We start from the raw sequence: 14,438 nt of genomic DNA on the forward strand, positions 1-14,438 counted from the left end.
TGCACTAAATTACAAGAATGTGCCACTTGACATTAAGTGGCTAATTAAGCCAAGACAAAGCATTGTGCACAAATGGTTTTACTAAACAGAACAATTAAATGGTGAAGCTCTGTAAACTCAAAGCTGTAATGTCTCTAAGTTATCCTTTCTCAGTTTATTCAACAAAAGCAATAACTCCATAGAACAGTGTATAATCAAAGGCATCTATTACAAGCAGGAAACCAAAAAAGAAGAGCTTTTGTTCAAATATGAACAAATTCCCTGGTTTAAAGCTCAGTTTTAGTCAAATTGTATAGACAATGCCATATGACTGCAAATCAATCAAATGATAATCAGCTTTGCAGCTCTTCAGAGAAAAAAACAAGTGACAATTACAAGTTCAAGAGCAGAGTGGCAGCAAGGTTTCTGCAGTTGAAACCAACGTTCAAGAAATAACTATTTGAGAATTGAACACAAAAGCCGCAGATGGAATGAAAGTCACATGCAAAGAAGCAGGCTGAGAAATGATTAAGAGTGGCACCAAAGCACTGAGGGAATGTGGTGAAATAAACCCAAGAGATAAATAACTCTGTCCAGTGTGGTTGCAGAGAGCAGCAGAAAAGCAGATTCCCAAGAAAAGCTCAATGAGGGCAGTTTTACTCTTGCATGTTTCTGTATACCTTCAGTGTTGTTAGACACTTCCACACTGGAGCATCCCTCTGTTCGAGCTTCTACAGAGGAAGCCAGGTGCTTTGGAGCTGCAGTGGCCAGACTAGAGCTCATAGTGGAGCTTTGTGTTGATGAAGAGGTTTCTGGATGTATGGGTCCCTCTGAGATACTACCGCCTTCTGGGACAGTGGGTGGAACTTCACCAACTACAGATCAATAGCAGCAAAAGTGTGAAAATTGTTGGGAATAAATAAATGAGTTGTAGACAATGAAGCGAGGGGATGGTTGGGACTGGCAGATGGATAATAACTTCTATAAAGATGAAGTTAACTCACTTTAGCCAAGATATTCAAGTGTTTTTAAGCTTTACATAAAAAAAACAACTTTTTTGATTCTTTAAGCTTCTTTTTGTACACAATGTAGAATATGTATTTGTATTTATCAAGACATGGTTAATAAATCATATATAAGCTTTAATGGTTCCAATTTTGTTAAAAAAGAAATCTGACATTTCTCTTTTTTCTCAAGGCTCAAAAAAACAGAAGAATATGGAGGAACTGAGAATTAGAAAAAGCTTTAAGGGTTTTTTTTGTATTTATAACCATTACTTTTTTTTTTTTTTACACATTTAGTCATATCCTTATGATTTAGTGAAATATAAAAATATTATTACCTCCAGTTCTGACACCATCCCTTTTTTCCTGTGTAAGTTCTTCTTTAGTCCCCAGGTCTTCCTTCATCAGGTCTTTTGTCTTGCTCTCCTGCTGTCCCTCATCTGACTGCTTGACATCTTCATCTTCCTTCTGCACATCTCCCTCTTTTTTCTCCTTCTCCAGCCGTGCTTTCTGGGCCTCTTCAGCAGCCCGTCTTTTCACCTCTTCCAGTTCCTCCTCCTTCTTGGCTTTCAGTCGCTCCAGGATCTCCTCTGGATGAGAAAAGAAGAGGAAGACTTAAGCAGAGGAACTAAAAAAGTCATGGGAACAAAACAAATTTAAAGGCTAACCACAAAAAAAGCCTAGAAAAAAGTGATGGCTGGGTGGATTCATTGGGAAAACCATTTAAAAAAATACTAACAACCACAGGCAGATATTAGAGGATTTTGAAAAATGGAAATACATTTATTATCTCAGGGAAATCACGTCAGATTACACATGAAAATGTATAAAAAACTGATGTTATCTTACGGCTAACGTCTATGGAAAACACCATTGGCAAGCTAATGGTGTTGCATTGTATTCCTCTGCTATAGTGTGAGGTGTTATGAATGAGGAAATTCTGCAATCTACTTCAAGAGTTGAGCTTTCAATGAGAATAATGCTGCATTGGGAAAACAACTCTGCTGCATATGACAGTTGAGTAGATTATTTCTAAAGTTATCAACAGGCTTTTCTTTCTGTTCAGGATGAGAAGCCCCCAAGTAGCGTTTTAAATTGTTTGGCTTCATACTGTCAGATGCTGATATTTTGAGACATAACACATCGTGGTCTCTCTTTATTTTCCACCCTTGACCATTACCTGGTCAAATCTAGGGCAAGTCCTTTTTTTCCTTTTGTGGTAGCTGAAATTTCTGTTGTTGATTCATCATCATTTACCCACTGGCACTTAAACAAATTTGTCCATGTTTTGCAAACAATGCAAAAACTAAGTTTTATTTAGCCTTGCTGTCATAACTCTCATGGTGTCCCCAATTTGGGAACCACTGCATTATAGTAATGTTTTTTGATTTTCTGGCAATGGAAAAAAAAAAAGGTTCAATAATGACTTTGAAAATAACATCATTGTTTACATGTTTATGATGTTTGTCAATATCAGGACATTCAGATTTCAGATATCTAAAATAATTATAATCAAACAGGGAGTTCATCATTTTCTGACTGCATGTAGTCATTGATAAAAAAAGCCCTAATTTTTTTATTTAACCTTTATTTTCCCAGGCAGATAAGCGAGATCCAATTATTTTGAGCACGGCCTGGCCATGCTGGTAAAAGAGCTGATTATAAAGAAATCTGCACAAGTTTGAAAGACAAAAGTATCAAACCACAACTTGGTCCAAATCTTGGGAGTATTAAATATCATAGCACTGCATTTATTTGAGCAGGACAAACAGAATGATCTTATTGCAGATACTTCAGAAACATCTTCTTTAGGATTTAAATGCATGTGTTAGAAATGCTGTGTAAACTGCTCCCACATTCACACACCAGAACAGGCTTGAAAAACAATGAAGTTCTTACAGAATTATTCTTCCTAATCAATAGTTCATGTTTGTAGCTGATGTAGAGCATGTGCTACTAACAATGTCTTCTCTTTTAGAGGATGCTAGTTAGTAATGTGCATAACAAAAGGGGGACAAAATCAGATGGAGTTCAAACATTGTCTATTTCTATGAAAAGGGAAACGATTCCAGTCTTCTGCTAAATTCCACTTTTATCTGTGCACATCTGATACTTGTTAAAAGTGCTAGTTTCCACTCAAGCCGTAGCATCAACTTAGTGCCATATTATGATACCACTTATAGTTAAGAAGCATTTTCCAAAGCACAATTATCACAAATGTCCATTTCAAGGACAACCAATTTTTAAAAATATGATGTACAGATGACTTGTGCTCAGTAATGAGTCATTGTCACAAATAAAGTGAGTAAAAAAAATCATTCACAAACATTTGGATATCCAACAGGGAAAAAGGAAAGCATGAAAGACCAGACCAGAGTATGGTTACATAATGGCTGAGTTGACTCCTATGGCCTGACCATGTATGACTGGGTGGCATTCATTGGTGTTGCCAAGAAAGTAGGCAGAAGTATGAGCAGAGAGAGTGCAAGATAAACAAAGGAAAAAAATTGGGATTGAAGAGATCCTTATCCCCCCTGTTAAATCTGATTAAACTCAGTGACAGAGCACCCCAGATTCCACAAGTGCTTTCAAGTGAATAAAGAGAGAATGACAAGTTTTTTGTTTTACCATTTGCAGCTGTGAGGAAACACTTGTTGCTGCCACGAGCCTTGTTGGTTAGATCCTCAGTGATGTCCATGTGAGAGTGCACTTCTTCCCTTATCTCCTCAAGCGCTGCATACAGGTCTGCCTCCCAGTACTCTTTATCTAAGCGATCTATTAGCTCAGCTAGCTGGACCTGGAATAGACAAAGTTTACATCATTTTCTTAATATTATGACAGACTCATTTTGCAAAAGCAAAATACTTTTTAAAGAAAATTTTTGCGACACATATATACACCTAACATATTGACAAACTAAAGATGTCAACAGGAGAAAAAGATTACCTTGGTGCTGTAGTACCAGATGGTTTTGTCTTCCTGTTCGCCATCCTCCTCGCTGTGGGTGAGACATCAAAATTAGGTATAAAAGAAAATGAAGGCGCACCAGGACCAAATTAAAATAAGAGGGGAGAAGATAAAACTGTTGGATGTCTGTTCCCTGCATTGTTCTGTGAAGTTGTAATCCTATTTTTCCAGCTTACTTTTGTGTTCTCTACCCAACCTTTATCTTAATTTGTTTTGTATTATGGATTAAGTGGTAGACCACCACCGACTGGAAACATAGTGCAACTGAATACACCCTTAGCTGTGGCAGTTCAGGAACAAGTATTTTCTTCTGCATTTAACTAGAGGGGCAATGGGCATGGGAAAAACGCTTCTTCACAGCTTATGTAACTGTGCTGCGTGCTAAAGGTAAGGCCATTACAATACTGTCATGCTCTGACATGAGTAAAATTGCAGCAATCTAATTTTCAAAGAGGTCCATTTGATCCTCACTTTGAGAGAGGATACGTTGTTGGGACACTGATGCCAGAGGCTTGAGATGAAAAAGATGGCTTAACTGCAAAGTGTTTTAACAGGAACACTGACATCTATAGAGGAATCGGGTTTGGAAACCGTGACTGCACACATTTGATATGCACAATGCTTTTGCATTAGAGCGAAACACAGAGGAACAGCTTTTCTTCAGGTGGCAAAGATCAGCCCCAAATGTGATCAGACTTTCTCAGTAAGAACAGTATGCTGACAATGGCTATGTTTCATTTGAGCTGTCATGAAAATGTGACAACTACACAAGATATGTTTCCATCAACAGATTTGGTTGTACAAGCACCAGAAGTACATTTACGTTATGGACAGAGAAGAAGGCCCAGCTGATGAACAAAACAAAACCTCAAGATAGGAGACAAACAAAACTAGTAGCCTTTGAAATTGAGATTAATATAAAGTTTATCTGGGAGAACTATTATCCACTGATGAAGTCTTGCTAACCTGCTGGGAATAGTCTTGTCCAGGACAGCAACATTCCCTCATCTATATAGAACATGGGTGATAATGAGTAAGAAATTCATGGATTTTAGAAGCTTTAACTTCTGCAAAACCCATTTTAGCAGCAATAGGAGATTTCAGACAACACTCTCCACCTCAATCATCAAAACACTAAATGAGAAAATATCTTAGGTACAATGATGCTCTCCCTCCATTAAAGTTTCACAAACTTAAAGAATCAATGCCAAAACCAACTGAAGCTGCTCTGGCAGCTCATGGTAACCCAACACTGTACTGTGACACTTGGTTTCTTTGTCAATCTGTCTGTCTCTGGTTCACTGACTGCTGTTGAGGCAGACAGAGATGCATGTTGCCTTATATTATGACGGCAACAATAAGATGGCCATTACAGAGACAACCATAGCATTAATTCATAATAAGAGCCATTTAATTGGATGCAGCAGTTGTATATGTGAAGTAAGGGGTTGTGCTGGCCAAGTGTTAAAACCACTGTGCTCCTGAACTCCTGCACTGTGCTGGTTACACTGTCAGAGGTTGGTCTTAAAATGTACCGAGTAATAAATGTATAATCTTTTCCCTTGTATAGTACGTGCAAAACATTTCTCTAGACATGAAATTTATTATAAAGAGACTGGACAAGAAAACCAACTGTATTAGTGGGAAAGCAAAAAGTAATCCGGGACACCATAAGAGTAGTCAAGGATAAAACTAATCTCAAGGTTACCTTTCGGGGCTGTATATAGTTCATGTGTTTTGTCCAACATAAACATTAATTTACATATTCTGACTAGTCTTGCAAATTTCAAAATCTAAAAAAGTCTATCTGACTGATTACTAAAAGTGTTCTGGTTTTTTTCTTTTTTTTCCAAATTGCATACAGACTCACATATTAGGATGCAAGAAAGCCTTGGATGGCATATTTTACACAATGCAGTGTGTTCGTAATGAAAGAGTTGGCTCAAGCTCCACAAGTCTGGGTAATGATGTTCCAATAATGACTAATCTTATAGGCCATTAATTCTGAAAGAAAAAGAACATTCATCTTCTTTTCTTTGCCCATTAGAAAGCAAATCAGAGCCAGTAAATATGGTTGGCTTTTATGAAAATCATGGAAAAGATATAACAATGCTGAAAAAATGTATTAAAGCTTCTTATTATATTTAAGAGTTAACTGTTGCAAAAAAGCAAAATACAATGAAAAAAGGAAAAATTTAACAACTAAAGCAATCAATGGTGGGCAGGATTATATCAAAATATGATGCGTTTGACACAAAAATTTATGTCCGCATCTCTAATATTGAAAATTCTACTTGTTACTTGATTAAACCAAACTTTCTCAGTGTGGTCTGAGGGAAGAGGAATCAGAGAAGATGGGTCTTCCTGAACTAGGTTATGCATGAAAATGGGTGCGCCTGTTCTTCACTAAACACACTCAAGTTTTGTTGCAGCAGCTACAGAGTGGACAGCTTTTTGCTCAGCATAATTATTGCCTTAAGAGTGTGAGGCCTCCAGCCATGTAACAGTAGTGTCTATTCAGCAGCGTTCCTTAAGGCCATGTGTGCAAAAAAACACACTTGCTACACCAATGCAGATACAGCCGCACAAACTTTTTTGTGTGTCCACTACTGCACACAGCCTCTGAAGAGAATCTGAAGACTGGGAACCCAGCACCTGTTTGAGCCGGCATAAAGTAGGAAGACAAGAAAGAGAGAAATTAAAAACCTCAGGTCACCCACCCTTTATAATCTTATATTGTTTGGCTGATCCATTTTCCCTTACAGTTTATGTAGCAGACTACCTGCCGCTGCTGAGCCAGCATACACAACATCTGTTACTGCTCAATACCAATATAATTTAATAACATCCAAGACCAATGCTTCTGATGACCAGGGCATGTTTAAAAATAATGCAGGGATGAAGACATTTTTGATGTATTAAATACTAATTCCCAATCAATACATATATGCACTGATATGCAAACAACTGAGCTACTGCTATTCTTAACGATACACATAAATGCTCACTATATTTATCAGTGTGGACTCACTAGAGCTGGGATGGCCAACATCTGTCCTCAAGAGCCACAATCCTGCAGGTTTTCCATGCATCCCTGCACCAATACACCTGACTCAAATTAAATGGATCCAACAGCCTATAAGGTTCTGCACAATGACTCAGGTGTGTCGATGCAGGGATGCATGGAAAACCTGCAGGACTGTGGCTCTCGAGGACCGACGTTGGCCACCCCTGCACTAGAGCTAGATCTAGAGCTCAGTTTGAGCCCTCACTTTGAGCTTCATGACATTCTGCAGGGATGGAAATTTGATTCAGTCTAATTTATACAGGTGAAAGAAAGTTAATGAACACTTCTGTGGTCAGGTTATAATTTGCAAAAAAAAAAAAAAAAAAATCAAAACTGAGAGTGAATTGCTCAGGGATTAGCCTGAGTATTTTTTTTCTAAATGGATAAAGTCACTCAGTTTTTTAGATGCAAAGTATTAATCTTAACACCTCACAAAAACACTGAACTTACACAACAATCCGGCGGTTCAGGAACCAGTATTTACGGTGGTGTCGGTCGTAGCCAACTGGTAATTGACGAATAAACGGTCTGCTCTTCTGCACTTCAGGGATGCAGTCTGCAACACCGGGCACCTTGTGTGCCACACACACCTCACACTGCCACTCATCCTCTGGTACTTCCTGCAATGGTGGCTTCACACACTCCAGATGGTAAACAGCTGAACATGTTTCGCAGCACAGCAGGTCACCAAGACGATGGCACACCCTGCAGTGGTCATCATAGGCGACCACCCCTTCAGACATAAGCTCCTCCCGGGCAATGTTAGTCGCCAGGAACTGGTCCACCAAAAACTGAAGAACTTTAATTTTGCTCTCCAATGGTTCATACGGATAATCCTCACTCTCCTGGAAAGGGAGGATGTGCCGGTATTCTGGGTCACTTTCACAGTACGACCGCACCACCTCCGGCCAGGTCATACCATCCACAAAGTACAAAGTGGAGTTAACAGAATCCTTTACATCAGCAGGACCAAACGTGGTGTTGGAAGTGTCCTCCTCTCTGAGAATAGCTTTGAGCAAAGCGATGTGGGTCTCTGCCAGCAGTGTGCACTGCTCCTGGCTGGCCAGGGCTGCAGAGAAATCCTCAAAGCGGAACGGGGAGAGCCTCAAAACGGTGCCAAAGTTGCACAGGACCTCGTACACTGCAGAGACATTAAGGAGCTGTGAGGTAGGAACCAGGAGGTCCTCAGAGGACTTTGGAAGCTCCAAGGGAGGAATGTCCTTTGCCTCAAGAATGGGAGAGCGCGGTCGCAAAGCACGACTCCGTTTCCGGCCTGCGACAAATAAAAGGAAAATAGTCAAGAGAGAGTAGGGTTGCATACAAAACAAAACAAATGAAAAGCTAAGACCCCTTTAATGTTCTGCATGGTGTCTGTCTATTCTTCAGTGTTTCCAATGAACTGTAATACAAAGTTAACAGGAAACACTTGAAAATTTAAAGAGAAAATGAATGTCGCCAAAATGAATTATTCCAACAAAGTAACAAAATGCAATTTTATGAGAGGGATATAGGAAACCAAATGGAATTAGCATCTTAATTACAAAAATCACACTTACACACTTACATGGAGAAAACATCTAAAAAAAAATCTATATATATATGAGTATAGATTTTTTACGAATGGGAAGTGCATTCCTATAAAGGAAAGGATGAACTGTACTGGGTTTATAATCTAAGGTAAAATGGGAAAAATATTATGGAAAACAAGTGGCACAAAAAGTGTTTTTTATGCACTTCAGCAATTAAATATGTTCTTGAATATAAAATTTGCTAGTACATAATTATTACTTATTGATTATGTTAACATTAAATTTATAAAAATCCTTGTGACCCTGTATTAAACTTTGTAGCATTTTCAAACAACACTTTTACCATAATTATATGCAAACTTGCACCCAGTCCCTTACAAATACAGAATAATAGGCATACATGATTTGGAGAACTCACTCGTTGGTACAAATGTGGACATTTGATCCGCAACAATGTTTTCTAACAATGTAACATTTTAAAAAGGTAGACAAGCACATTCTTGCCTGGACAATAAAGCCAAATGCCACAAATCTAATTATAAGCCTGTTTTTGTTTTGCATGTGTAATATATGCAAATCTTGCAGTATATATATTGTACCAGAATATTTCCTCTGAATTGTGTGTCTTTATACACTCTAATGAGGGGAAAAAATTTGGATTTGTGGTTAATTTGAATGGGCCAACACAGGTTCTCTGAAGTGACCTTGCAATCCCACTATTAAAACAGGCTAAATGCTAGCCAGTAATATCACTTGGAGTCACTGTATCGGTAACGTTTTCATACATAGTATGTACTGGTGTGCACCGCTTCCTTTCACCTCTCAGCCTGAGATTTTTTAACATCAGTACAGACATAGGCTGCTAGATTAACTTTTCATGAGAGCAAATAAACGAACCCCGCAGTCCACGATGCTGCATCTTCACTGTAAGCGCTGTTGTAACTACTAATAAAGTAGAGGTGGTTTAGTGTTTGGTGAACTTCTTATATATGATTCTATGGTCTATAAGTGGTGTATAAAACAGTGAAAGTAAAAATTTTACAAATAATAACAGAGTTGAAAAGTAAAACATGGACTGACTACAGGATCAACATCAAACACAGGCAGTTTATGTGTGAAATAAGTAGCCATGCAGGTGCACTGGTTAAAAGCAGTATAAATGCTTGGAAATAACTCTGAAAGTATTGCTATGCAAGTCTGTTAAGGCTAATTCTACAAAAAAAAAACAAAAAAAAAAAACAACAACAAAAAAAAAACTTTCAAACTTGGCGGCAACACACACAAACACACACATAAATATATATATATATATGTGTGTGTGTGTGTGTGTATGATGTATGCGTATGATGTATGTGTTATCCTATGTAGAAATACTTCCAGTATTGCTATACTGCTGACAATACACTGCCTTAAATAACAGAAGTGCCAAATCATTTCTTTGCCATCACTTCATTAATACGCCTGTCTATAATTGTGAAGGACAGACCTAATTTCCACACCTGATAAATAGAGTGGTTACTATGGTAACGATACACTACGTAATGAGTTAGCGTTTTCAACAAGTGAAAAAAAGAGCGCTTCTTTTCAAAACACATGCCTGTCAAACTCATTTAGCAGCATTACGCAAATACAAAAAAGAAAAAAGGCCCCTTGAATCTGAAGTAGATAAAGCATGTGCATCTATTGATTGTGTATTTGATCCAAAAAATAATAAAACAATACTAACTTCGTGGCGAGCTGCTGTGTGAGGAAAAGTGGCATTAAATGTGTTTATTAGTTTACGGTTGGAATAAAGGTTTAAGTTGTTTGTTTTGATGCGGAGTAGATTAAGCAGCGCAAACTGCATTTACTGTGTAAAAAGTAATAAGCTGAATGAATGAAATAAATACAAAGTAGCATAGTTCTGACATCGGTCCTTCCACGCTTATTCAAACAAACAAAAAAAAAAAAAAAAAAAAAAAGGCAAAGCACGATTAACTGTCAGGTGAAAAAGCACAAGCAAAGTCATAATTACAAAATGACAAAAATGTGCTGATCCGACAAAAGTCAAAAACATAAGAGCCGGCTAAAGCGTGGGGCAAATCTGCAAGATAGCGGACAGCAGAGCACACGGTAAACAAAGGCCTGTTTCTGAGTGCAAGCTCCATTTTGAACAATGCGGCTTGGTTTCTGTATTGAGCTAAAAATAAAATTCACACTTTAAGTAATGCAAACCTGCTTTGCTTTAACCTCGTGCACTTCCCAAAGAACGTACCTGGGGTACTACCGAGCGTGCTGTGGCTTCTAAAACTACTCTCAGTACAGTAGCTGGCATCATCATCTTCTGGTAGGTCCTCCAGATAGTCAGACTCGTTTCCCAAGGCCTCTTCATCTTCAAGATCCGAAGATGGGTTGTCGTTCAGCTCATCTTCGTCAGACCGGTAGCTTAAATTATCATCCTCCTCGTCGCTGTTGTCGTCGTAGACCACCTTGGTTTGAGGCCGCCTCACTCCGCCTCTACTGCCGCGGCCGCCTCTGGACCCCCTGCCTCTACCTCTACTCCCTCTACCCCGCGATGCCGCTGCAGCCACCGTGGTGGAGGCTCCAACTTTCCTACGGCCCCGAGACGAATGAAAGTTCTCTCGGCCGGATATTTCTGTATCAACCTCCACGGAGCCAATGCTGCAACCGCCACCGCTTCCTCCCCGCCCCCGGCCCCGTCCTCTGCCTCTTCCCCGTCCACGCATCCCTCTAGTCCTGCCACCCCGAGAGCCCCGGACTGGCCCGGGTGAACCTTCCCGCATCACGGCTGCTTGTTTGGGCGGCCTTCCTCTCCTTCCCCTCATTGTAGGAGGGAGGCTCTTATGTTCCGCTTCAATCTCGGTGCTGGAAAAAGCCACACACCGGAGAAAACGGGGAAGAAAGAACGATTAGGTCTGACGACGGTCCCCGATTGGTCCCCACCAAGCCCCGGTGTCAATTTCGAAGTGCAAAGCTTAAACTGAATGGCCGGTGTCCCGCTCTGGGTCGCCTGCAGACGCCATTTTTCTTCTCGACTCTCCCTCCGTTGAAAACACAGCAGGCCTCAGAGCTGCGTAAAGTTAAACTCAGGGAGCAGTGTGTAAACCTGAAGTCAATCAGTCTATCTTTCAAAGTTAAAGTGTTTAAAACAAAAATTAAACGCGTAAAAATATGAATCATTATATATGTTGCGATATTCTCTATACTACATAGACGTCAATAAGGATTTATGTTCACTTAGATACGTTAATTAATCTAAAAGAAAAGTTTTAAACGATTTCGTTTCAAGCTGTTCGTTACAACACTTCCGGGAAAGTGATATTCACCTCTAACTTAACACTAGACTAACTCAGTCGATGTGGGGTCACGTGACTCTATTCTACAATAGACGCAATAGCCGTAGTTCATAAAATTAGTACTCCATGCAAATGCTTAGTGCCAATAATACTTAATTAGCTTTCCCTGCTTCTGGTTGCTGGTTTAAATCACAGGTGGGTCAAGTGTATTCAGTAAATTACCAAGGCTCTATTTCGGCCCTGTCGCCATTGTTGTCACAGATAGCAAAGCGACAAGGTAATATCTTCGACATAGAGCTCAAGACATAAATAAGCCGTCTTTAGTTCATACGTAAAAATGTGTGAAAATAGCAACTGAAGTATCTCTAAAATAAAAACACGAGTAAGTGTTATCTAGACATAACAAACTGACTCGATTTTTAGTAAGATAAATAAATTCGTTATATGGTTGAGCTCGGAGGATCGGCTCTTTCAGCATGAAAATAAGATTTGCTTTCTTCGGGGTTTGACTCAGTTATTCATGTGAATTAAAGTTTATTTTTGAGGGTGATTTTTCCATTTTGATTACTTTTAGTACATCTTATTAGTTTTAAAGCTATTTCAACAACAGATAGGTGAGGACTGAAGTGAGTACAGAGATTATCTCATGCTGCAAAAACAAAACATCTACCCAAACTCTGTAATTGACGTAATCACGTATTGATAGCCTTGCGTAACCACATTGGTTGTTGGTTGTCGTGGCCGAGTGGTTAAGGCGATGGACTAGAAATCCATTGGGGTCTCCCCGCGCAGGTTCGAATCCTGCCGACAACGTTGAATTTATTTTCATCTCTACTCTCTAGAATGGAAATACACAAACAGCAGGTAGAACTGGCATGAGCGTTCCTCCAAAATTCATTTAAACGCATTTAATTGAAATCCAGGTATTGTATTGTCTTACCCATGCACAGAGTTTTTATTAACTCCTTTATATTTTATACCTGTTGCTTTTATTTTATCTTATTTTTTAACATATTTAACTTCAGTGTTTTCCTCATGCCAGGGGCTATGCCTATTTTGTCTACAGGGTCATTGCCATGGGGATCACCCTTGTGGTGCGGACCTCTGCCTGTCTTTAACTGGGTGGTTTCTAGTGGTGGCCACCTCTTTGGTTTGAGTGAGCTAGCTCCAGGTGTGAACGGATCCCCAAGATATTGTTTCCTCACAGCTGTGTCAAGGAAGATGTTTACTTCCTTAGACAAAAAGGGAGGGTGAATGAATGTTGTGTGTGTGGATGAATGAAAGTGAGAGATTATGATCAGAAGAGTTTGTTTTCTTTATTGTTAGTTGTCTGCTTAATTATTCGTGGTCCAGAGGCCTGGCCCAGTAAGCTAAACCATGGAGAGGAGACATTTTGTCAAAAAAAGAAACTTTTCAGAGGTTGAGATAGAAACCCTCACTTGTGAACTCTATTGTAGAGGTGCTGTTTGGCACCTCCCTTAGGCGCCACCTTACCATGGTGGAGGAGTTTGTGCATCCGGATGATCTTAGGAGCTATGTTGTCGGGGGCTTTATGCCCCTGGTAAGGTCACCCATGGCAAGCAGGTCTCTAGGGAAGGGACCAGAAGAAGCGTGGCTCAAAGCACTACGGACCCAGGTTTCCCTTACCAAGATGTGGGTCACCGGGGCCCCACTCTGGAGGTGGGGCATGGAGGTGACCGCTTGGTGGCTGGGGCTTTGCCCATGGGGCCCGGTCGAGCTCAGCTCAAAACAGTGACATGGGCCCCCCCTCCCGTGGGCTCATCACCAGCAGGAGGGGCCATAGGGGTCGAATGCAGTGTGAGCTGGGCGGCGGCCAAACGCGTGGACCCTGGCGGTTTGATCCTCAGCTGCAGAAGCTAGCTGTAGGGACGTGGAACGTTACCTCTCTGGTGAAAAAGGAGTCTGAGCTGGTGTGCGAAGTTGAACAGTTCACCTTGACGCATGGCTTGGGCTCTGGAAGCACTGTCCTCCAGAGGGGCTGGACCCTCTTCCATTCTGTAGTTGCTCCCGGTCAGAGGCGCCGACCAGGTGTGGGCATGCTCATCGCCCCCTGACTTGGTGTCTGTACGTTGTGGTTACCCAGGTGGATGAGAGGGTAGCCTCCCTCTGCCTTCAGGTGGGGGGATGGGTCCTGATTGTTGTTTGTGCTTATGCACTGAACAGCAGTTCAGAGTACCCACCCTTTTTGGGGTCCTGGCGAGGAGGATCCATCGGATAGTCGAACCACAGATTGAGCAGTGTGGTTTTTGTCCCGGTCGTGGAAAAGTGGACCAGTTCTACCCCTGCTTCAGGGTCTTGGAGGGGGCATGGCAGTTTTCTTAACCAGTCTACATGTGCTTTGTGGACTTGGAGGAGTTCGACCGTGTCCCCAGGAACTCTTGGGGGTGGGGGGGGGGGGGGGGGGGGGGGGTACTCCAGGATTATGGATTACCAGACCCCCTTGTATGAGCTGTCTGGTCCCTGTACGACTGATGCCACATTGCCGGCAGTAAATCAGATTCCTTTCCAGTGAGGGTTGAACTGCCCTTTGTCTCTGATTCTGTTTATAACTTTTATGGACAGAATTTCTAGGCGC

At 40.7% G+C, this 14,438-nt stretch overlaps 1 protein-coding gene and 1 non-coding gene across 9 annotated transcripts in view; one reads left to right on the plus strand and one right to left on the minus strand.

The window, feature by feature from the left end:
- LOC121638138 (nucleosome-remodeling factor subunit BPTF-like) overlaps positions 1-11,602 on the minus strand; it is a 44,306-nt gene extending 32,704 nt beyond the window's left edge. For 6 of the 8 annotated variants that reach the window (XR_006009991.1, XM_041982661.1, XM_041982659.1 and 3 more), the window contains exons 1-6: positions 10,801-11,601; positions 7,468-8,290; positions 3,930-3,981; positions 3,612-3,780; positions 1,322-1,573; positions 660-854 (exon numbers count right to left, since the gene is read on the minus strand). Coding sequence is in view for 7 of the 8 variants with exons in the window: in XM_041982661.1 (XP_041838595.1) it covers positions 660-854; positions 1,322-1,573; positions 3,612-3,780; positions 3,930-3,981; positions 7,468-8,290; positions 10,801-11,371 (2,062 nt within the window). In the remaining variant the exon portion in view is untranslated. Of the gene's footprint in view, positions 1-659; positions 855-1,321; positions 1,574-3,611; positions 3,781-3,929; positions 3,982-7,467; positions 8,291-10,800 lie in introns of all 8 variants that reach the window. The other 2 variants (XM_041982658.1, XM_041982663.1) reach the window with 2 other exon arrangements.
- A 971-nt stretch (positions 11,603-12,573) lies between these two features.
- Positions 12,574-12,655, plus strand: trnas-aga. The gene has a single exon. It is a non-coding gene; the product is annotated as a tRNA-Ser (tRNA).
- The last annotated feature ends 1,783 nt before the right edge of the window (positions 12,656-14,438 follow it).

The sequence above is a fragment of the Melanotaenia boesemani genome, chromosome 4 (assembly GCF_017639745.1).
Source record: "Melanotaenia boesemani isolate fMelBoe1 chromosome 4, fMelBoe1.pri, whole genome shotgun sequence".
NCBI classification, from domain to species: Eukaryota; Metazoa; Chordata; class Actinopteri; order Atheriniformes; family Melanotaeniidae; genus Melanotaenia; species Melanotaenia boesemani.